At 37.9% G+C, this 24,040-nt stretch overlaps 1 protein-coding gene across 7 annotated transcripts in view; it reads left to right on the top strand.

The window, feature by feature from the left end:
• FNIP2 (folliculin interacting protein 2) overlaps window positions 1-24,040 on the top strand; it is a 152,093-nt gene that overhangs the window by 83,517 nt on the left and 44,536 nt on the right. For all 7 annotated transcript variants that reach the window (XM_077139662.1, XM_077139660.1, XM_077139663.1 and 4 more), the window contains one exon: window positions 22,820-22,949. In XM_077139662.1, coding sequence (XP_076995777.1) covers window positions 22,820-22,949 — 130 coding nt within the window. The remainder of the gene's footprint in view (window positions 1-22,819; window positions 22,950-24,040) is intronic.

Genomic DNA, 24,040 nt, shown 5'->3' with positions numbered 1-24,040 from the left:
CTTTAGTTTTTAGCTAGACTCACTCAGCATAATGTTCTCTAGGTCCATCCATGTTATTACATGCTTCGTAAGTTTATTCTGTCTTAAAGCTGCATAATATTCCATCGTATATATATACCACAGTTTGTTTAGCCACTCGTCTGTTGATGGACGTTTTGGCTGTTTCCATCTCTTTGCAATTGTAAATAACGCTGCTATAAACATTGGTGTGCAAATGTCCATTTGTGTCTTTGCCCTTAAGTCCTTTGAGTAGATACCTAGCAATGGTATTGCTTGGTCGTATGGCAATTCTGTATTCAGCTTTTTGAGGAACCGCCAAACTGCTTTCCACAGTGGTTGCACCATTTGACATTCCCACCAACAGTGGATAAGTATGCCTCTTTCTCCACATCCTCTCCAGCACTTGTCATTTTCTGTTTTGTTGATAATGGCCATTCTGGTGGGTGTGAGATGATATCTCATTGTGGTTTTGATTTGCATTTCTCTAATGGCCAGGGACATTGAGCATCTCGTCATGTGCCTTTTGGCCATTTGTATTTCCTCTTCTGAGAGGTGTCTGTTCAAGTCTTTTTCCCATTTTGTAGTTGGGTTGGCTGTCTTTTTGTTGTTGAGTTGGACATCTCTTTATAAATTCTGGATACTAGACCTTTATCTGATATGTCGTTTCCAAATATTGTCTCCCATTGTGTAGGCTGTCTTTCTACTTTCTTGATGAAGTTCTTTGATGCACAAAAGTGTTTAATTTTGAGGAGCTCCCATTTATTTATTTCCTTCTTCAGTGCTCTTGCTTTAGGTTTAAGGTCCATAAAACCGCCTCCAATTGTAAGATTCATAAGATATCTCCCTACATTTTCCTCTAACTGTTTTATTGTCTTAGACCTAATGTTTAGATCTTTGATCCATTTTGAGTTAACTTTTGTATAGGATGTGAGATACGGGTCCTCTTTCATTCTTTTGCATATGGATATCCAGTTCTCTAGGCACCATTTATTGAAGAGACTGTTCTGTCCCAGGTGAGTTGGCTTGACTGCCTTATCAAAGATCAAATGTCCATAGATGAGAGGGTCTATATCTGAGCACTCTATTCGATTCCATTGGTCGATATATCTGTCTTTATGCCAATGCCATGCTGTTTTGACCACTGTGGCTTCATAATATGCCTTAAAGTCAGGCAGCGCGAGACCTCCAGCTTCGTTTTTTTTCCTCAAGATGTTTTTAGCAAGTCGGGGCACCCTGCCCTTCCAGATAAAGTTGCTTATTGGTTTTACTATTTCTGAAAAATAAGTTGTTGGGATTTTGATTGGTATTGCATTGAATCTGTAAATCAATTTAGGTAGGATTGACATCTTAACTATATTTAGTCTTTCAATCCATGAACACGGTATGTCCTTCCATCTATTTAGGTCTTCTGTGATTTCTTTTAACAGTTTTTTGTAGTTTTCTTTGTATAAGTTTTTTGTCTCTTTAGTTAAATTTATTCCTAGGTATTTTATTCTTTTAGTTGCAATTGTAAATGGGATTCATTTCTCGATTTCCTCCTCATCTTGTTCATTACTAATGTATAGAAATGCTACAGATTTTTGAATGTTGATCTTGTAACCTGCTACTTTGCTGTACTCATTTATTAGCTCTAGTAGTTTTGTTGTGGATTTTTCCGGGTTTTCGACATATAGTATCATATCGTCTGCAAACAGTGATAGTTTTACTTCTTCCTTTCCAATTTTGATGCCTTGTATTTCTTTTTCTTGTCTAATTGCTCTGACTAGAACCTCCAACACAATGTTGAATAATAGTAGTGATAATGGACATCCTTGTCTTGTTCCTGATCTTAGGGGGAAAGTTTTCAATTTTTCCCCATTGAGGATGATGTTAGCTGTGGGTTTTTCATATATTCCCTGTATCATTTTAAGGAAGTTCCCTTGTATTCCTATCTTTTGAAGTGTTTTCAACAGGAAAGGATGTTGAGTCTTGTCAGATGCCTTCTCTGCATCAATTGAGATGATCATATGATTTTTCTGCTTTGATTTGTTGATATGGTGTATTACATTAATTGATTTTCTTATGTTGAACCATCCTTGCATACCTGGGATGAATCCTACTTGGTCATGATGTATAATTCTTTTAATGTGTTGTTGGATATGATTTGCTAGAATTTTAGTGAAGATTTTTGCATCTGTATTCATTAGAGAGATTGGTCTGTAGTTTTCTTTTTTTGTAATATCTTTGCCTGGTTTTGGTATGAGGGTGATGTTGGCTTCATAGAATGAATTAGGTAGTTTTCCCTCCACTTTGATTATGTTGAAGAGTTTGAGGAGAGTTAGTACTAATTCTTTCTGGAATGTTTGATAGAATTCACATGTGAAGCTGTCTGGTCCTGGACTTTTCTTTTTAGGGAGCTTTTGAATGACTAAGTCAATCTTTTTACTTATGATTGGTTTGTTGAGGTCATCTATTTCTTCTTGAGTCAAAGTTGGTTGTTCATGTCTTTCCAGGAACCCGTCCATTTCATCTAAATTGTTGTATTTATTAGAGTAACGTTGTTCATAGTATCCTGTTATTACCTCCTTTATTTCTGTGAGGTCAGTAGTTATGTCTCCTCTTCCATTTCTGATCTTATTTATTTGCATCCTCTCTCTTCTTCTTTTTGTCAATCTTGCTAAGGGCCCATCAATCTTATTGATTTTCTCATAGAACCAACTTCTGGTCTTATTGATTTTCTCTATTGTTTTCATGTTTTCAATTTCATTTATTTCTGCTCTAATCTTTGTTATTCCTTTCCTTTTGCTTGCTTTGGGGTTAGTTTGCTGTTCTTTCTCCAGTTCTTCCAAGTGGACAGTTAATTCCTGCATTTTTGCCTTTTCTTCTTTTCTGATAAAGGCATTTAGGGCAATAAATTTCCCTCTTGGCACTGCCTTTGCTGCGTCCCATAAGTTTTGATATGTTGTGTCTTCATTTTCATTCGCCTCTAGGTATTTACTAATTTCTCTTGCAATTTCTTCTTTGACCCACTCGTTTTTTAAGAGTGTGTTGTTGAGCCTCCATGTATTTGTGAATTTTCTGGCACTCTGCCTATTATTGATTTCCAACTTCGTTCCTTTATGGTCCGAGAAAGTGTTGTGTATGATTTCAATCTTTTTAAATTTGTTAAGACTTGCTTTGTGACCCAGCATATGGTCTATCTTTGAGAATGATCCATGAGCACTTGAAAAAAAGGTGTATCCTGTTGTTGTGGGATGTAATGTCCTATAAATGTCTGTTAAGTCAAGCTCATTTATAGTAATATTCAGATTCTCTATTTCTTTATTGATCCTCTGTCTAGATGTTCTGTCCATTGATGAGAGTGGTGAATTGAAGTCTCCAACTATTATGGTATATGTTTCTATTTCCCTTTTCAGTGTTTGCAGTGTATTCCTCACGTATTTTGGGGCATTCTGGTTCGGTGTGTAAATATTTATGATTGTTATGTCTTCTTGTTTAATTGTTCCTTTTATTAGTATATAGTGTCCTTGTTTGTCTCTTTTAACTGTTTTACATTTGAAGTCTAATTTGTTGGATATTAGTATAGCCACTCCTGCTCTTTTCTGGTTGTTATTTGCATGAAATATCTTTTCCCAACCTTTCACTTTCAACCTATATTTATCTTTGGGTCTAAGATGTGTTTCCTGTAGACAGCATATAGAAGGATCCTGTTTTTAAATCCATTCTGCCAATCTATGTCTTTTGATTGGAAAATTCAGTCCATTAACATTTAGTGTTATTACTGTTTGGATAATATTTTCCTCTACCATTTTGCCTTTTGTATTATATACATCATATCTGACTTTCCTTCTTTCTACACTCTTCTCCATGCCTCTCTCTTCTGTCTTTTTGTATCTAACTGTAGTGCTCCCTTTACTATTTCTTGCAGAGCTGGTCTCTTGGTCACAAATTCTCTCAGTGACTTTTTGTCTGAGAATGTTTTAATTTCTCCCTCATTTTTGAAGGACAATTTTGCTGGATATAGGAGTCTTGATTGGCAGTTTTTCTCTTTTAGTAATTTAAATATATCATCCCACTCTCTTCTTGCTTCCATGGTTTCTGCTGAGAAATCTACACATAGTCTTATTGGGTTTCCCTTGTATGTGATGGATTGTTTTTCACTTGCTGCTTTCAAGATCCTCTCTTTCTCTTTGACCTCTGACATTCTAACTAGTAAGTGTCTTGGAGAACGCCTATTTGGGTCTATTCTCTTTGGGGTGCGCTGCACTACTTGGATCTGTAATCTTAAGTCTTTCATAAGAGTTGGGAAATTTTCAGTGATAATTTCTTCCATTAGTTTTTCTCCTCCTTTTCCCTTCTCTTCTCCTTCTGGGGCACCCACAACACGTATATTTGTGTGGTTCATATTGTCCTTGAGTTCCCTGATCCCCTGTTCAAATTTTTCCATTCTTTTCCGGATGGTTTTTGTTTCTTTTTGGAATTCAGATGTTCCATCCTCCAAATCACTAATTCTGTCTTCTGTCTCTTTAAATCTATCATTGTAGGTATCCATTGTTTTTTCCATCTTTTCTACTTTGTCCTTCACTTCCATAAGTTCTGTGATTTGTTTTTTCAGTTTTTCTATTTCTTCTTTTTGTTCAGCCCATGTCTTCTTCATGTCCTCCCTCAATTTATCGATTTGTTTTTTGAAGAGGTTTTCCATTGTTGTTCGTAATTCAGCATTAGTTGTCTCAGCTCCTGTATCTCATTTGAACTATTGGTTTGTTCCTTTGACCGGGCCATATTTTCAATTTTCTGAGCATGATCCGTTATCTTCTGCTGGCGTCTGGGCATTTAATCAGATTTCCCTGGGTGTTGGACCCAACAGGTTGAAAGATTTTTCTGTGAAATCTCTGGGTTCTGTTTTTCTTATCCTGCCCAGTAGGTGGTGCTCGTGGCACTCGTTTGTCTCCGGGTCCCACCAGTAAAAGGTGCTGTGGGTCCTTTAACTTTGGAAAACTCTCGCCGTGAGGGAGGTTCGCCAGCCGAAGTGGCTTGGAGGAGTGCCAATCCGAATCTCCCATCCGGCCCGGGGATCTGAACGCGGGGAGGGTCGCCGGGCGCTGCAGCCCGGGAGAGCGCCCATCCCAATCTCCCAGCCGACCCGGGGCACCAAGTGTGGTGGGAGGGCGCTAGCCACCACGGCCCAGGAGAGTGCACCGTTCCCAGCCGGACCAGGATGCCACGTGTTTGGAAGGGACCCCGGTCACCGTTCTCCGCGGCCTGGGGATCTCCGATCCAATTCTCACAGCTAGTCCGGGGGGGCCATGTGTGGGGGGGCGGGCGCCAGCCGCCGCAGCTTGAGGGGACCGCCTGTCCAATTCTCCCAGCCGGCCCGGGAAGGAGGGAGGGAGGGACTCCGGTCGCCTTCCACCCTGGCCCGCGGAAGCCCGCGCCCTTCGGTGATCTTACCGGAGCGGCTTCTCCCAGCCAGTCAGCCGTTCCAGAATGGGGTTCGCTGTCTTCTTGATCTCTGTCGTGGCTCCGGGAGCTGTTCTGTATCGTTTCTACTCCCCTAGTAGCTGTTCTGGAGGAGGAACTAAGACCCGCGTGTCTTACTAAGCCGCCATCTTCTCCGGAAGTCTAGTCCTATAATTTTTAACTTTCTCTCTTAAAAAGTTAAAATATGGGGGAAACATTTTAATAAACTTAATTTCTTTGAGCAGTTTTAGATTTACAAGCAAATCTCCTCTATTTCATCTCACTTTATTACACTTCAGAGATATTGCATTGTTTACAAACTGAAGGTTTATGACAGCCCTGCATTAGTAGGTTGAGGGCCAACATTTTTCCAATAAAATGTGCTCACTTTTCATCTCTGTGTCACAATTTTGTAATTATGTAATTCTCACAATATTTCAAACTTCTTCATTATTATGACATCTGTTAAGGTGATCTGTGATCCATCATCTTTGATGTTACTATTGTAATTGCTGTGAGGCACCATGGACCACACACACATGAGAGTTGGACTTTTTCAATAAATATTTTGTTGTGTTCCATTGTGTGTGTTCTGACCGCTCCACCAACTGTCCATTCTTCTGTTTCTCTCCCTCTCCTTGGGCCTCCCTATTCCCTGAGACATGACAATATTGAAATTAAGCCAATTAATAACCCTACAATTGTCTCCAAGTTTCAGGTGAAAGGAAGAGAGTCACATCTCTTTCACTTTAAATCAAAAGCTAGTGGTGATTAAATTTAGTGAGGAAGGCATGTCAGAAGCTGAGATAGGCTGAAGTCTAGGCCTTTTCTTTTCTTAGTCACATTGTGAATTCAGAGGAAAAGTTCTTGAAGGAAATTAAAAGTGCTTCTCCAGTGAACACATGAATGAAAAGTGAAGTAGCCTTATTGCTTATATGGAGAAAGTTTTAGTGATCTGTATAGGAGATCCAGCAAGCCACAACCTTACCTTAAGCTAAAGCCTAATCCAGAGCAAGACTCTTAACCTCTCTTCAATTCTGTGAAGGTGAGAGAAGTGAAGAAGCTGCAAAAGAAAAATGTGAAGCTAGCAGAGGTTGGTTCATGAGGTTTAAGGAAAGAACCCATCTCTATAACATCATAGTACAAGATGAAGCAGCAAGTGCTGATTTAGAAAGAAGCTGTAGCAATTTATCCAGAAGACCTCACTAAGATAATGAAGACAGTTGCATTAAACAACAGATTTTCAAAGTAAATTAAACAAACAGGCTTCTATTGGAAGAAGATGCCATCTAGGACTTTTCTAGCTAGAGAGGAGAAGTCAGTGCCTGGCTTCAAAGCTTCAAAGGACAGGCTTACTTTCTCATTACAGGCTAATGCAGCTGGTGACTTGAAGTTGAAGCCAGTGCTCATTGACCATAATGAAAATCATAGGGCTCTTAGGAATTATGCTAATTCTACTCTGCCTCTGCTATAAATGGAATAACAAAAACTAGATGACAGCACATCTGTTTGCAACATGGATTACTGAATATTTTAAGTCCACTGTTGAGACCTGCTGCTCAGAAGAAAAGATTCAATTCCAAATATTACTGCTCATTGACAGTACTCCTGGTCACCCAAGAACTCTCACGGAGATGTACGATGAGATTAATGTTGTTTCCATGCTTGCTAGCACAACATCCATTATGCAACCCATGGATCAAGGAGTCATTTTGACTTCCAGAATCAACTTAGTTGATAAAAAGCAGCAGCAGTGTTTGAGAGGATTGATCGCAATTTTGAAGGAAATTTGACTATGGGCAAAATGGCTGTCAAATAACATCATGTGCTACAGAGAAATCTTTTGTGAATGTAGAATCAGACCATTCAGCAAACTTCATAGTTGCCTTTTTTAAGAAATATTTTTTATTGAGAAATCTTCACATATATACAGTCCATACAATCAGTGTATAGTGTACAGTCAGTGACGCACAATATCATCACCTAGTTGTGATCGCCATGACCATTTTTAGAAGATTTGCATCACTCCAGAGAAAAGAAATAAAAAGAAAAAACTCACACATCTTATACCCCTTACTCTTCTCTCTCATTGCCCACTAGTATTTCAGTCTACCCAGTTTTTTACCCTTTATCCCCCCCTATTATTTATTTATTTTATCCTTGTTTTTTACTCAACTGTCCATACCCTGGATAAAAGGAGTACCAGACACAAGGTTTTACAATCACATGGTCACGTTTTAAGAGCTATATTGTTATTATACAGTCTTCTTCAAGAGTCAGGGCTACTGGAACATGCTTCAGGTACTTCCCTTGAGCCATTCTAATATACCATGAAGGAAAAAGGGATATCTGTATAATGCATAAGAATAACCTCCAGGACTGAAGGGATACAGACTGTGCAACAGGACTAGATACAAAAACTCAAAAATGGACAGCTCAATAATACCTAATTGTAATGTAATCATGTTAAAACACTGAATGAAGTTGCATTTGAGCTATAGGTTTTTTTTTGTCTGTCTGTTTGTTGGTTTGTCTTTTTTTTCTTTTTCCTTTTCTTTTTTTTTTTAAATATTATTATTATTTTTATTTTTTTCTCTATATTAACATTCTATATCTTTTTTCTGTTGCTTTGCTAGTTCTTTTCCTGAATCGATGCAAATGTACTAAGAAATGATGATCATGCATCTATGTGATGATGTTAAGAATTACTGATTGCATATGTAGAATGGAATGATTTCTAAAAAAAAAAGAATAACCTTCAGGGTAACGTCTTTTCTAGTTTGCCAGCAGCTGGAGCGCAATATATATGCCAGGAACAGAATGGCTTTTTAAAAGGGAAATATATTAAGTTGCTAGTTTACAGTTCTAAGGCCGAGAAAATATCCCAATTTAAAGAAGTCTATAGAAATTTCCGATCAAAGGAATCCAGGGAAAGATACCTTGGTTCAAAAAGACCAATGAAGTTCAGGGTTTCTCACTCAAGTGAGAAGGCACATGGCTAACATGGCGTCATCTGCTAGGTTTCTCTTCTGGCTTCCTATTTCATGAAGCTCCCTGAGAGGCATTTTCCTTCTTCATATGCAAAGGTCACTGGATGGTAGACTCTCTGCTTATCATGGCTGTGTCGTTCTGCTCTGCTCTCTGAATCTTGCGCATTCTCCAAAATGTTTCCTCTTTTATAGGAGTCCAGTAAACTAATCAAGATCCACCTGAATGGATGGAGACATGTCATCACCTAATCCAGCTTAACGACCACTCTTGACTGAGTCACATCTCCAAGGAGATGATCTAATTACACTTTCAAACATATAGTACTGGATAGGGATTAGAAAAAACAGCTGTCTTTACAAAATGGAATTAGGATTAAAACATGGCTTTTCTAGGGTACATACATCCTTTCAAACCAGCACACCTCTCATCTCTGAAATCTCTCAGCCATTGAAACTTTATTTTGTCTCATTTCTTTCTTCCCTGTTTTAGTCAAGAAGACTTTCTCAATCCCTTGATGCCAGGTCCTGGCTCATCTCAGGAGTCCTGTTCCACATTACCAAGGGAGATTTACACTCTTGGGAGTTGTGTTCTGCAGAGGGAGGAGGGCAGTGAGTTCACCTGCTGTGTTGGCTTAGAGAGAGAGGTCACAACTAAGCAAGAAAAGAGGTTCTCTGGATGTATCTTGAAGGCAAAATTATAAGTAGACTTAATTTCTCCTTTGCAAGAATAAGCTTCATAAGGGTGAACCCCAAAATCGAGAGCTCAGCTTATTGAATTGATTGTCCCCTCTGCTTGTGAGAATATCAGGAATTCAACAAATGGGAAAGTTGAATATTTCTTCCTTTCTCCCCAGTCTCCCAAGGGGACTTGACAAATGCTATTTAATTCTCTGCCAAAATTACTTGGGATATATCATGGCATCGTGCTAACCTTTACAAATCAGCCAGACAAGGTAAGATATTGTTATTTAGCGAAAGATTAGAAGGAACCCAAATGTTCTTCACTGCAGGACTGTTTAAATTGTGTACTTTCCGGTAAATGAGTACCAAGTGGCAGTTTTGAGGCTGCTCCATATGTATAGAAAAGTTTCTGAGATACATTTTTATGTCAAAAAAGAAAGATGTATCAACACTGTTATAGTAAACTACAATTTATTTTTCAAACAAACCTGACATATGTAAGATCTCTTGCTACATAGTAATAAATATATTTACAGATTATCTCCAGAAGGGGATACAAATAAGGGACAGGTGTGAAGGGAAAATGTGTTACCATCGTATTCTTTTGGATATTTTGAGTGTGTCTTACGTGCATATATTAATCAAAAAGGTGCATTGTTTTTAAGTAGGTTACCATTAGAATTTTCAAGTAAGGTCTTAAGAGAGAGGAGGGATGGGGTTCAGCCATCCTAGGAGGTAATATTTCCTGGGCTCAGTGACTGCTGGGATACAGGATATGGGGGAGGAGGGAGAATCAAGGAATACTCTCCAGTTTTTAACTGGGGAAAGCAAGAGGCCAGGTCTGGGGAGAGAAATAGTGAGATCATATTTTAGTTAGGAGTGTCTGCAAGTCCTCCAGTCCATTTGTAAGTAGTCACTTGATTTAAAAGTAGGAATCTGGCTCTCAAGAGTTGGGCCAGAGCTGCAGCTAAGATTTGTAAGTGTTAGGTACATGAGGAGAGTAAGGTTTAGGGGGCTAATACTGAGACCAGGGTTATTGAGGCTTGTCCTCTTACCTAATTCAGTGTTAGCTGTACATCCTCATCAAAATGTTCAGGCCATCGAATGGAAAAAGAATTTCTCTTCTCTCTTCAGCTGCTTTTCTTCTATTTCTAAAGTAAGATAAGCAAAAGGTCAGTGACGGGAGAACTTCTCATATATATTTTTAAACCTTTTTGTTTGTTTTAAAATGAACTTTCAGAGTAAAAATACACATCATAGCACATCAAGATAAACTGGATAGTGTTCAGATAGGACATGTGTTTTGGCTGCTTGCAGAGGCAGGATGAACCCCCATCCTCACCTAAGGTTTGGTTACTATCAAGATGATGACGACACACACTACCAAGTGGGTTTGAACAAGTTTATTACTCATCTAAAGAGAACTTCCGGGGAGAGCAGGGTAGGCTTCCCAAGCTGATTTAAAAACAGCTTGAAACGGCAAGGAAAGGAGACTATTTGAGGCATTATGTTGGTTAGGGACTGGAGATGGAGCAAGGGTTCCCACATGTGGTTTGCATTTCTAACCAGTGTCAGAGGAGGGTGAAGTTTCTCATCAGCTTGCCCAGATGTGGAGCAGAAAAAGAGGGAAGGGTGAGACTTTAAAAGGTAGAGTCAGACTCTATTAGATGGGCCACCATTGAATAATGCAAAATAACATCCCAGTTGTACCTCAATCTTTCGTTGACTTAACTAGTACTGTACTTTGTGGAGAGGAGCAGGAGTCAGGGAAAAGAGTGTTTTTGCTTTTTGTGTTTGTAGGGGAAAGGCCTTGGCGCCCTTGCGCATATCCTTAGAGGCAAAGGCTTGAGCTGCTGTTTATTTGAGACTTGAAGGACACCTTGTGATCCTCTCGGAACATGAAGGATGGGAAGCCCCTAAGCATTGCTAGGTGGTCCTCTCCTATTGCGCTTCCTGTCCTTCCCGGGAGACTGTCATGAGACACTTCCTAATCATCTCCTAGATTTGAATGAGGTATAGGGCTTTCCACGCTGGCCCGTAAAAACAGCTGCAGAATGTAAAGGTATTTTGCTGCAGTCGGGAATGGGCTTTTCAGCAATTGGGTACCACACAATTTGCATTGCAGACAACTAACCCCTTTTGTTTCACCATTGTCCCTTTTGGTATGTGGGACAAAGATCATGCGGCTGCTACCTTTGCTTATTCTTTTCACTGTCTATATAAATAATAAATTGCCCGAAACTAAAAAATGGCATATTGTATCTTTACCAGTCAAATCTTTACCTTGGCTTCAGCATTGCTTTACCTTGTCTTATGTGAGTAAGTTTGATAATCTCTACTGCAGCTTAGGCAGAGATCAATTTCTTCATTTTTTTAAAAATACTTCTCATATTTGAAGTCAGACTTTGGTATTTTTCTGAAATGGCCTTTATCTAATTCAACTTTCACAAATTTGCTGACTATTTCACTTCAGCTTCTTTCTTTCTAAACTTGCATATATATATATATATGTGTGTTCTAAAAATTAAAAACAAAAAGAAAATAGTATGATTGCAGAATCATTATATTGATATTTCTTTTAGTCTCTAATGTCTTGGAGCAGCTAGAAATAAAAACCTAAAATTGTGGAATTGTAATCCATACCAAACTCTGAAACTGTTATGCAACTAATTGTTGACATGAGCTTTAAAACTTATTGCTTGGGTTTATGATGCCAAACAAATCACCTCTCAGCACGAAAACTCAAGAAAGTGAGCTGCGTGGGGATCTGTCAGAGGCACTGAAGAGACTCAGCCTCATCCTGCCACACGTTCTTCATCTGGCCACTGTTTAGGGATTTAGGGGAAACTTTTTGTGTATTGCCTCCACTTGCCTCATTTTCTAAATCATTTTTTAATCTAAGCTTTTTTTTTTAGTAAATAAACCAAGCCTTAGGAAGACGGCACCTCACAACAAATGAAAATCTTCAGATATGGGACTGTATGATTCAAGAAAAAAAAAAAACTTATTGCTTTTTTGTGTATATGTTATTTTTTACAATAAAAAGGAACATAAATAATAACCAGAACTGTTGGAAGCCTAGGAATAAATCTAAGAAAAGTTGTACAATACTGTTAAAGAGAAATTTTTTAAACTTTTTAAAAAGAATACCAAAATAAATGGAGAGAGATACAGATTCCACCTATTAATCTATCATTTTATGTGCGTTGAATCAAATGCCTTCTGAAACCAAATTAAATAACTCTTACTTATGTGGAACAACAATGGACCAAGAGAGTTTTATGCTGTTCAAAGTCTTTTGTAGACTTTTTTATTCTTAGAGCTGAGAGCATAGAAAAAAGACATAGAAAGGTTGAATAACTTGGTGGTATAAATGCGAAGAAGTCAGTTGATGGCAAGAAAAGAGTTTATATCCTAGATAGGGAATTAAAATTTATGGTGTTTTAAAATTGTGATGGGAAGAACTTCTTTTTCTTTATTGTTTCATTCAGGGAGCTCTATAGGAATTTTATTAAAACCTAAAATGCCTGTGGTGCTTTTGAGGACCCTTTGTATCACTAAAATCTTCCTGTGCTTTGACAGCAAGGTATTCCTTATAATTTGATTTGCGTATTAAAATAAAAGTTTGGTTTATTAAAAATGAAAATTTCCCATCAGACAGTAATTACATCTCTACTAAGTTGACCTTTTAAAAGCTTAACCAAAAGATCCTGGTGTCATGAAGTTTATATTCACTAAAAAGAGACAAATGATAAACAATAAAATGTAGGCTAGTACTTATCACCTAGAAGATAAAACTTAGTGGATACTCACAGAAGACCTCTCCAAAGAGATGGATCTTCAGCTCTAAGACCTGAATGCCAGTAGGAAATGGTCACATGAAGATCAGAGCAAGGAGCATTTTAGGCAAGGGGGATAGCTAGTGCAAAGACCCAGAGGGGGAACAGGCTTTGCAAATTTGTGTACAAGGACTAGAAAGGCTGTTGTGTATAAGAAATACAAGGCTGGAAGGTGGTGAGGTAAGGGGTGATAGGTGCCAAATGAGCTTGGAAAGGGAATAAGGGGCCTGGTCACATTAATATGTTTTTTATTTTGATGTATTTTATTTTTTAATGTGAGCTCTGAAAGAGCACCCTCTCTGTTGCCTCCTGTATTCCCAGAAGCTTGTATAGTGCCTGGCATAAAATAGATGCTCAATCAATATTAGAATGAGGGAAGAAAATGTGTCTGTTCATATATGTATATATATATATAATTTAAAGGTATTTTTACTTATACCTTTAGATTTTTGTTCATATTGATATTATCCATATTTTTCCATGTAGAGTGTCTGTATTGCCTTTCCTTTTTAGCTCTTTTCATGACTGGCTCTTGCTGTTATTTAAGTCTCAGTTGAAAAGCCCCATCTTCCTAAAGTTCTGCTCTAACCACTGATTAAAGAATTTGCCTCTATCATCCCCACAGCCCTTCCTCCTAGTTATAGGCTATTCTTATAGTACTTATCACAATCTAAAATCATGTTGTTTTATTTACTCCCTGAGTGTAAACTTCTTGAAGGCAGAGACTCTGTCGGTATCTTTTACATTTCTGACCCAGGTGTCTGATATGCTGTCTGACTCTTAGTAGTGCTCAGTAAATATTTGTTGAGTGCATGGATTTAACTTGAGTTTCAGGACGTTCTTTAGTCAAATCATCAAGCACTATGTCTTTAATAACTCTCACAATAGCAAAATATTTTCAGAGAGAATTAAACGTTTATCTTTGACTCGAATGGTGCAGGCCAAGAGGAGCCAGTGATCAGAATTTTTAAACCTTTGGACAAACTGTTTTTTCTCCCCCTTGCTGCTAATCTCTTCTGGTTAGTTGATAGTTGAAAATTCTAGTTGATACTAGTTGAAAATTCTTCCTCAGGCAACAGGCAGGGACTTAAGCCAATTTTTATAATTGAGAGATAACCAGGTGCAAATTGTTAGTAGTAATCTCTTGTTGGTAGGACTGTGGATGGTTTTTATTTTCCTATTAATGCATAAAACTGTAAAAATATTTGCAATCTGTATATATGACCATTCTTCCTAATGATTAAAATAGTTTTAAAAAGAAAGGTTACAGTAAAAATATTAAGGTGCATTAGACATAGAACTCTTTAAAGCTAAAACTGAGCCTATGGATACCTTAATTCAAAATCCCACATTTTATAATTAAGACACCAGTAGAATTTTTTTACCCTGGTTATGGTGCTGATTGAGGCACAGTTAGTGCTGGAACCCACGCCCACTGAACTCCCATGAAAAAGCTGTTTTCAGTATCATGTGAGCCCCCATCCAGAAGAGAGGGAGTCAATTGGGATGGAGCCCTTGTGGCCTCAGGTGATTATCATGCACACCTAACTCTAGCATTGCATCATGTTGCTCTGCCCTTCAGACCAGGAGCAAAGTGTCCAGTCAAATGCCATAAATGCTGATTGAACAAACATCAAAATATTCCATTTTTTTCCTATAAAAATGACAGTGGTTTACTGCCCAAAATTAGTTGTGCTCCTGCATTTCAGAATTTTACTGTATTGTTTTATACAGTATATGATTGACATATACTGCAGTGCTTTCACATTAAAATAGCAAGTAGTATTTAAAATTTTTTTTGCTTCAGTTTTTATTAATAAAACCAATCAACATACAATATGAACATTCTTTTTTTATCACATAGTTGTATATTCATCATCATTACCATTACTTAGAATATTTGCATCAATTCAGAAAAAGAAATAAAACGAAAAAAAAATTCATACATACCATACCCCTTACCCCTCCCTTTCATTGATCATTAGCATTTCAATCTACTGAGTTTATTTTAACATTTGTTCCTCCTATTATTTATTTATTTTTAATTCATATGTTTTACTCATCTGTCCATAAGGTAGATAAAAGAAGCATCAGACACAAGGTTTTCACAATCACACAGTCACCTTGTGAAAACTGTATCATTATACACTCATTTTCAAGAAACATCCCTACTGGAACACAGCTCTACATTTTCAGGCAGTTCCCTCCAGCCTCTCTGTTTCGCCTTAACTAAAAAGGTGATATTTATTTATTTAATGTGTAAGAATAACCTCCAGGATAACCTCTTGACTCTATTTCTAATATCTCAACCACTGACGTTTTATTTTGTCTCATTTCTCTCTTCCCCCTTTTGGTCTAGAAGGTTTCCTCAATCCCTTGGTGCTGAGTTCCAGCTCATTCTAGGATTTCTGTCCCATGTTGCCAGGAAGGTCCACACCCCTGGAAGTCATGTCCCACGTAGACAGGGGGAGGGCAGTGAGTTTGCTTGTTGTGTTGGCTGGAGAGAGAGGCCACATCTGAGCAACAAAGGAGGCTCTCTTGGAGGCGACTTTTAGGCCTAATTTTAAGTAGGCTTAGCCTGTCTTTTGTTTCATATGAACAACCCCCAACACTGAGGGCTCAGCCTATTGCTTTGGTTGTTCCCACTGCTTGTGAGAATATCAAGAATTCACCACTTGGGAAAGTTGAATTTTCCCCCTTTCTCACCATTCCCCCAAGGGGACTTTGCGAATACTTTTTTATTCGCTGTTCAAATCCTTCTGGATTTATCAGGGCATCACTCTGCACAAACCTACAAAATCTCCTGCCCTACTTAAGGTTCCATGTACTTATGGTGTTCAGTTAAGTGTCCACATAAGTTATATTAGGAAATGCACTAGTCACAATATAAGTTTTGTACCAAGTAAATATTTTTTTGCTTTAGTCTTTAAATTTTCAACCTCCTGCATTATTGACATTCCTTGTTCTTCCTCATGCAAAACGTTTTTAAATTTGTACATTTAGTCACCATCATTATACACTCGAGGCATTCCTAGATTATACCATCTCAGTCTTTATCGTCTGTCTTTCCTTCTGATTTCATTTGTGCCCCCAGGGCTCCCCCCTCTATCATTCTCACATTCAGCTTCATTCCGTGTTCTAACATTTTTGTATTACAGTGAAGTAGTATTGTATTATCCATTTCTGAATTTTTACAATCAGTCCTGTTGTACAATCTGTATCCCTTCAGTTCCAATTACACAATGTCTACCCTATTTCTATCTCCTGATGACCTCTGTTTGTAACTGAAAATTCTCCAAGTTCATTCATTAATGTTAGTTCATATTAATGAGACCATACAGTGTTTGTCCCTTTGTTTCTGGCTAATCTCACTCAGCATAATGTCCTTAAGGTCCATCCATGTTGTTACATACTTCACCACTTTATTGTGTCTTACAGCTGCATAATATTGCATCGTATGTATATACCACAGCTTGTTTAGCCACTCGTCTGTTGATAGACATTTTGGCTGTTTCCGTCTTTGGCAATTGTAAATAATGCTGCTATAAACATTGTTGTGCAAATGTCCATTTGTGTCTTTGCCCTCATGTCCTCTGAGTAGATACCTAGCAATGGTATTGTTGGGTCGTATGGCAAATGTATACTTAGCTTCCTGAAGAACTGCCAAACTGCCTTCCACAGTGGTTGTACCATTTGACATTCCCACTAACAGTGGATAAGTGTGCCTCTTTCTGCACATCCTCTCCAGCACTTGTCGTTTTCTGTTTTATTGATAATGGCCATTCTGGTGGGTGTGAGATCATATCTCATTGTGGTTTTGATTTTATTTCCCTAATAGCCAGGGAAGTTGAGCATCTTTTCGTGTGGCTTTTGGCCATTGGTATTTCCTCTTCTGAGAAGTGTCTGTTTGAGTCTTTTGCCCATTTTGTAATTAGGTTGTCTGTCTTTTTGTTGCTGTGTTGAATGATCTGTTAATATATTTTGGATACTAGACCTTTATCTGATATATTGTTTCTAAATATTGTCTCCCATTATGTAGGCTGTCTTTTTACTTTCTTGAAGAAGTTCTTTGATGCATAAAAGTTTAATTTTGAGGAGTTCTCATTCATTTATTTCTTCAATGCTCATACTTTGGGTGTAAGGTCTAGGAAACTGCCTCCTATTATAAGATTGATAAGATATTTCCCTACATTTTCTTCTAACAGTTTTATGGTCTTCGATCTAATGTTTAGGTCTTTGATCCATTTTGAGTTAATTTTTGTATAGGATGTGAGATATGGGCCTTCCTTCATTCTTTTGGAAATGTATATCCTTTTCTCTAGGCACCATTTATTGAAGAGACTGTTCTCTCCTAGGTGAGTTGGCCTGACTGCCTTCTCAAAGATCAATTGTCCATAGATGAGAGGGTCTATATCTCAACACTCTATTTGATTTCATTGGTTAGTATATCTATCTTTATGCCAGTACCATGCTGTTTTGACCACTGTAGCTTTGTAATATGCTTTATAGTCAAGTAGCATGAGACCTCCGACTTCATTTTTCTTTCTCAGGATACTTTTAGCTATTCGGGCCACCCTGCCCTTCCAGATAAATTTGGTTATTGCTTTTTTTATTTCTGAAAAGTAAACTTTTGGGATTTTAATTGGTATTATGTTAAATCTGTAAATCAGTTTAGGTAGAATTGATGTCTGAACTATATTTAGTCTTCCAATCCATTAACAAAGTATGCCCTTCCACTTATTTAGGTCTTCTGTGATTTCCTTTAACAATTTCTTATAGTTTTCTCTGTATAGGAATTTTGTCTCTTCAATTAAATATATTGCTAAATATTTTATTCTTTTGCAGTTGTAAATGGAATTTTTTTCATGATTTCCCCCTCAGATTGTTCATTACTAGTGTATAGAAACACTACAGATTTTTGAGTGTTGATCTTGTAACCTGCCACTTTGCTGTACTTATTTATTAGCTCAGGTAGTTTTGCTGTGGAATTTTCCAGATTTTCAACATATAGTATCATATCATCTGCAAACAGTGAGAGTTTTACTTCTTCCTTTCCAGTTTTGATGCCTTGTATTTCTTTTTCTTGTCTAATTGCTCTGGCTAGAACTTCCAACACGATGTTGAATAACAGTGGTGATAGTGGACATCCTTGTCTTGTTCTTGATCATAGGGGAAAGTTTTCAGTTTTTCTCCATTGAGGATCATGTTAGCTGTGGATTTTTCATATATTCCCTTTATCATGTTGAGGACATTCCCTTCTATTCCTATCCTTTGAAGTGTTTTAAACAGGAAAGGATGTTGAATTTTGTCAAATGTCTTTTCTGCATCAATCAAGATGATCATGTGGTTTTTCTGCTTTGATTTGTTGATATGGTGTGTTGCATTAATTGATTTTGTTATGTTGAATTATCATTGCATACCTGGGATGACTCCTACTTGGTCATAGTGTATAATTCTTTTAATATGGGGCTGAGTTCAATTTGTAAGAGTTTTGTTCAGGATTTTTGCATCTATATTCATAAGAGAGATTGGTCTGTAGTTTTCTTTTTTTGTAATATCTTTGTCTGGCTTTGGTATGAGGGTGATGTTGGCTTGGTAGAATGAGTGTAGCATTCTCTCCTCTTCAATACTTTTGAAGAGTTTGAGCAGAATTGGTACCAGTTCTTTCTTGTATGTTTGGTAGAATTCACATGTGAAGCCATTCTTTTGGGGGCACTTCTTAATGACTGATTCAGTTTCTTTACTTCTGATTGGTTTGTTGAGGTTGACTATTTCTTCTCAAGTCAGTGTTGGTTGTTCACACCATTCTAAGAAGTTGTCCATTTCATCTACATTGTCGAGTTTATTAGCATAAAGTTGTTCATAGTATCCTCTCATTACTTCCTTTATTTCTGTGGGGTTGGTGGTTATTTCTCCTCTTCCATTTCTGATTTTATTTATTTGCATCCTTTCTTCTTTTTGTCAACCTTCCTAAGGTCCGTCAGTCTTATTGATTTTCCCTTAGAACCAACTTCTGGTTTTGTTGATTTTCTCGATTGTTTTCATGTTCTCAATTTCATTTATTTCTGCTATCATCTTCATTATTTCTTTCCTTTTGCTTGCTTTGGGTTAATTTGCTGTTCTTTCTCTAGTTCTTCTAAGTGGACAGTTAATTCCTCAATTTTTGCTGTTTCTTCTTTTGATACAGACATTTAAGGCAATAAATTTCCATCTTATCACTGCCTTTACTGCATCCCGTAAATTTTGATATGTTGTGTTTTCATTTTCATTTGCCTCGAGGTATTTACAAAATTCTCTTGTATTTCTTCCTTGACCAGCTGGTTCTGTGAGAGTGTGTTGTTGAGTCTCCATAAATTTGTGAATTTTCTGGCACTCTGCCTATTATTGATTTCCAACTTCATTCGTTTATGATCTGAGAAAGTGTTTTGTATGATTTCAATCTTTTTAAATTTATTAAGACTTGCCTTGTCACCCAGCATATGGTCTATCCTTGAGAATGATCCATGAGCACTTGAGAAAAAGGTATATTCTGCTGTTGTGCAGTGTAATGTTCTATAAATGTCTGTTAAGCCTAGCTCATTTATTGTATTAAATTCTCTGTTTCTTTATGATCCTCTGTCTAGATGTTCTGTCCATTGATGAAAGTGAGGAATTGAAGTCTCAAACTATTATGGCAAATGTGTCTATTTCTCTTTTCAGTGTTTTCAGTGTTTGCCTCATGTATTTTGGAGCATTCTGGCTCGGTGCATAAATATTTATGAGTACTATGTCTTCTTGTTGAATTGTTCCTTTTATTAATACATAGTGTCCTTCTTTGACTCTTTTAACTGTTTTACATTTGATGTCTAATTTGTTGGATATTAGTATAGCTACTCCTGCTCTTTTCTGATTGTTATTTGCATGAAATATCTTTTTCCAACCTTTCACTTTCAAGCTGTGTTTATCCTTGGGTCTAAGATGCATTTCCTGTAGACAGCATAGATGGGTCCTGTTTTTTAATCCATTCTACCAGTCTGTGTCTTTTGTTTGGGGAGTTTAATCCATTAACATTTAGTATTATTACTGTACAGGCCGTACTTTCTTCTACCATCTTTGCCTTTTGGATTAGACATGTCACATCTAATTTTCCTTCTTTTTACCTTTACTGATAGTCTTCATTTCTACAGTCTTCTCCACACCTCTCTCTCCTGTCTTTTCACGTCTTTCTCTACTGCGCCCCTTTAGTATTTCTTGCAGAGCCAGTCTCTTAGTCACAAATTCTCTCAGTGATTTTTTGCCTGAAAATGTTTTAGTTTCCAATTTTTGAAGGACAATTTTGCTGGATATAGAATTCTTGGTTGGCAGTTTTTCTCTTTTAGTAATTTAAATATATCATCCCACTGTCTTCTCGCCTCCATAGTTTTGCTGAGAAATCTATGCATACTCTTATGGCGCTTCCCTCGTACATGATGGATTGCTTTTCTCTTGCTGCTTTCAAGATTCTCTCTTTCTCCTTGACATGTGACATTCTGACTAGAGGTGTCTTGAAATGCTTCTATTTGGATCTATTCTCTTTGGGGTACGCTGTACTTTTGGATCTGTAATTTTAAGTCTTTCATAAGAGTTGGGAAATTTTCAGTGATAATTTCCTCTATTAGTTTTTCTCCTCCTTTTCCCTTCTCTTCTCCTTCTGGGACACCCACAACATGTATATTTGTGCGCTTCATGTTGTCATTCAATTCCCTGAGTTTCTGCTCATATTTTTCCATTTTTTTCCCTATATTTTCATTTGCTTGTCGGATTTCAGATATGTCGTCCACCAGTTCCCTAATCCTATCTTCTGCCTCTTGGAATCTGATGTTATAGGTTTCCATTGTTTTTTTCATCTCTTCTACTGTGCCTTTCATTGTCATAAAGTTCTGTGATCAGTTTTTTCAGACTTTCAATTTCTTCTTCTTGTTCATTCCTTGCCTTCTTTATATCCTCCCTGAATTCACTGACTTGATTTTTGATGAGGTTTTCCATGTCTGTTTGAACATTCTGAATTAATTGTTTCAACTCCTGTATCTCATTTGAATTGTTGGTTTGTTCCTTTGACTGGGCCATATCTTCAGTTTTCCTAGTATGATTCGTTAATTTTTTGCTGGCATCTAGGCATTTAATTACCTCAATTAGTTTATTCTGGAGATTGTTTTCACTTTTTTTACCTAGAATTTTCTTGCTGGATAAGTTTGTTGTCTATCTGTTCTTTGACATTCAGTTCAGCTTATTCTCGACCTCTAGCTTAAGTTTTGTTTAACAGATCAGAATTTTTCAGTTCTTGTTTTTCGCCCTGCCTGTATGGTGCCTTTTTTTTTTTTTTTTTTGACCCCTTAGGAGGGTCTACTTAGGTATTATAGACCCCAGCCAGATTTTCCCAGACTAATCTGGCCTTCTGTCAGGAGGAAAGGGTCACCTGTGTCAGTTTTCCCAGAGGGTGAGACCAGCAGATTGCAAGCTTCCCTGTGAAACCTCTGGGTACAAAAGATACAAAGATGATTAAACCTACCAGACCAGATTTGCTATTAATATTGACTAGAGTAGAAGAAAAGTGTCTCCAAGATATCTGCTGTGAAAAGAAGCTTGAGTCATCACATATCTAAGTCTTGTAGCTTGGAAAGTTTGTTGGTTTTCTGTGGACCTGAACCTCCACGAGGTTTGATACTGTGTCTGACTTACCCAACAATGTTTTGTGGCTGCTGGGCACAACAGCTGGCGTGCTGCGGACACGCTAACATTTGTTTATTGAGTATTGACTAATAGCCAGGTAACTCCTGTAGTATTTCAAAGCTCAGGCCGGAGAATTAGATTATTTACATCTGTCTACAAGAGTGATAGACAAGAAACTGGTAGAGCATCTGGAGAAACTGACTCACCCGTGACACGTGGGCGTGGTGCACTGGTTCCTGGAATGATTTTCCTCTGCCTGTGACTTCTTGCCCTACCGGAGATGTTGCCCAGAGTGTGAAAGACGCATCGTCTGTTTCACCCTGTTTCCTTTCCCTTTGGGCTGAGGGACATTGCAGTGTATAGTCCCTTAGCATTGGGAAGGAAAGCGGAGAAAGTCTGGGTCCCCCTTCTGGTCCTGCAAACGCACAGAGGTCCATCCAGCAGCTGTGACGTGAGTGAAGCCCTTCGCCTTCCCTGAGAAAGGGCCGTTCCCTCTCGGCCTGTTAGAAGAGGCTGGGCTGACACTGTCAGTTCGTATTTTCTGGGAGTTAAGTGTACAGAAAAAAGGTAAACTAAAGCAAACTCCTCCTATCTCCATGGAACATCTAATTTTATGTGGCAGAAGCAGGCAGAAAAGGGCTTAAAGCCAAATAAATATTCCAAACAGAAAATTTGTTTAAGACTAGAGCCGGTGGGGGGGGGTTTCACAGTCAATGGTGGGTAGAGGGAAGGGGGATTAGTTCTGTGTGTATGGAGCTATGTGGTCAAGAGAAAGGAATACTATATGGAAGAAATGTTTATGTTTCTAGAATTTACTTCAGAACATGGAGTGAAGGGAGTAGTCGAGGAAGATGTATGTGTAGGTAATCACAGTGTATGGCCTGAGTTACTAGGTGACAATATGATTAGTATATTGTATGGACTGTTCTTCTAGAAATCTGCAGTCTTCATTCTGAATAATAATTATTTTGCATTTATAATATAGGACCTGATCATTTATGTACTTGCTATGTCTGTGGTCCTTATTTCCCTTTTTTAAAGGATGTTTCCTTTGCTGTACAGAAATCTCAGTAATCTCCCCCTGCTTAATGTGACTGTAGAATCTGAAAATTTTGATTACTTGGCTTTTTCTTTTTCTTTAGGTAGCTACAACTTTCATTTTTCAAATTTTGTTCCCCACAGCCTCACTAAGCAGCCTTTTGATTACACCTTTTCCATCTCCCACCTCCTCTACATCCTCTTCCAGCAGTTACCAACGCCGCTGGCTTCGAAGTCAGACAACAAGTTTGGAAAATGGCATCATTCCAAGGAGGTGAGTTGCAAGTTTTATCTTGCTGAGAAAGGTAGTAGCATAGGCACCCGGATGAAACTGGTATGGTACTGTACTCACACCCTGCTTTCATCTATTGTCAATGGAAAAATAGAGCCCATACTTTCTGAATAGCTTCAGCTTAGCCTCAAAGTTTATGAGTTAGAAGTTTGTGGGAAGAATAAATTAAAGCTAAAGAAAATATCTGGGAAATATCTGGGTAGTTGAACCATCTGTCAGCTACATAAGACAAGAATTTTGATGTTATTTTTAAAATGAATACATTCTCTCTTTAAATTGGCTCCTTTTCAAGAACTGCTCTTGTAAATTAGAAGAGTGGAATAAATCTCTTTCTTGCCTCGTGTTGATAATCTATTTGATATATGAAAGTAAAGGAGCTCAAGGGTTTGTGACATACTCCAGAAGACTTAAAATCTTAAACTAATTGAACAGGCAAGAATATGATTATAAAGAGAAACAGCATCAAGTTATTTTCTGCCTCCATTTTAGTTTCAGTTATTTTTGAATTTGAAGTTTAGTTGTGTGCAAAATAAACATTTTTAGCTGAATTTGATGTTAGTTCAGTAACTTCTGACTTCTCCTTATAACCCAAAAGCTTCTTAGGGAGTTAAGATAGGTCGTGCATGCATAAATTGACTGATTTAATGAATCGATTAGTGAGCACTGGGTGTAGATACCTGTGAAGATGTAAAGATTCGGCCCCACATCTGCACTTGAGTAGTTGATGGACTGGTAGCAAAGACGATGTTCGCATAAATACGATGGAAAATGATGCACGCCGTAGAAAGGCCTGGATGAGGCGCTTTAGGAGGAAGAGGAGGGAGAACACTTGCGTCATGGTTGTAGGAAGAACTGGAGAACCCTTCGTGGAGGAGATGGTCGTGAAGGACAGGCTGAGAGAGGAGAGTCAGGGTATGTCTACAGCGTGTGTCAGGTTCCTGGCCTCTTCTCTTTCTCTCCCAGTTCTAGTGAACTAAACAGAAAACTTATAGCTGCCGTCATCACCTCAGCAGCACCCCCTGCAGTACCTGTCATTGTGCTGTCTCCCTCCCCTCACTGTGGAGCTGCTTTTT

Source organism: Tamandua tetradactyla, chromosome 22 (genome assembly GCF_023851605.1).
Source record: "Tamandua tetradactyla isolate mTamTet1 chromosome 22, mTamTet1.pri, whole genome shotgun sequence".
NCBI lineage: Eukaryota > Metazoa > Chordata > Mammalia > Pilosa > Myrmecophagidae > Tamandua > Tamandua tetradactyla.
Note: the sequence above shows the minus strand (reverse complement) of the source record. Positions and strands in the feature narration are given on the sequence as shown.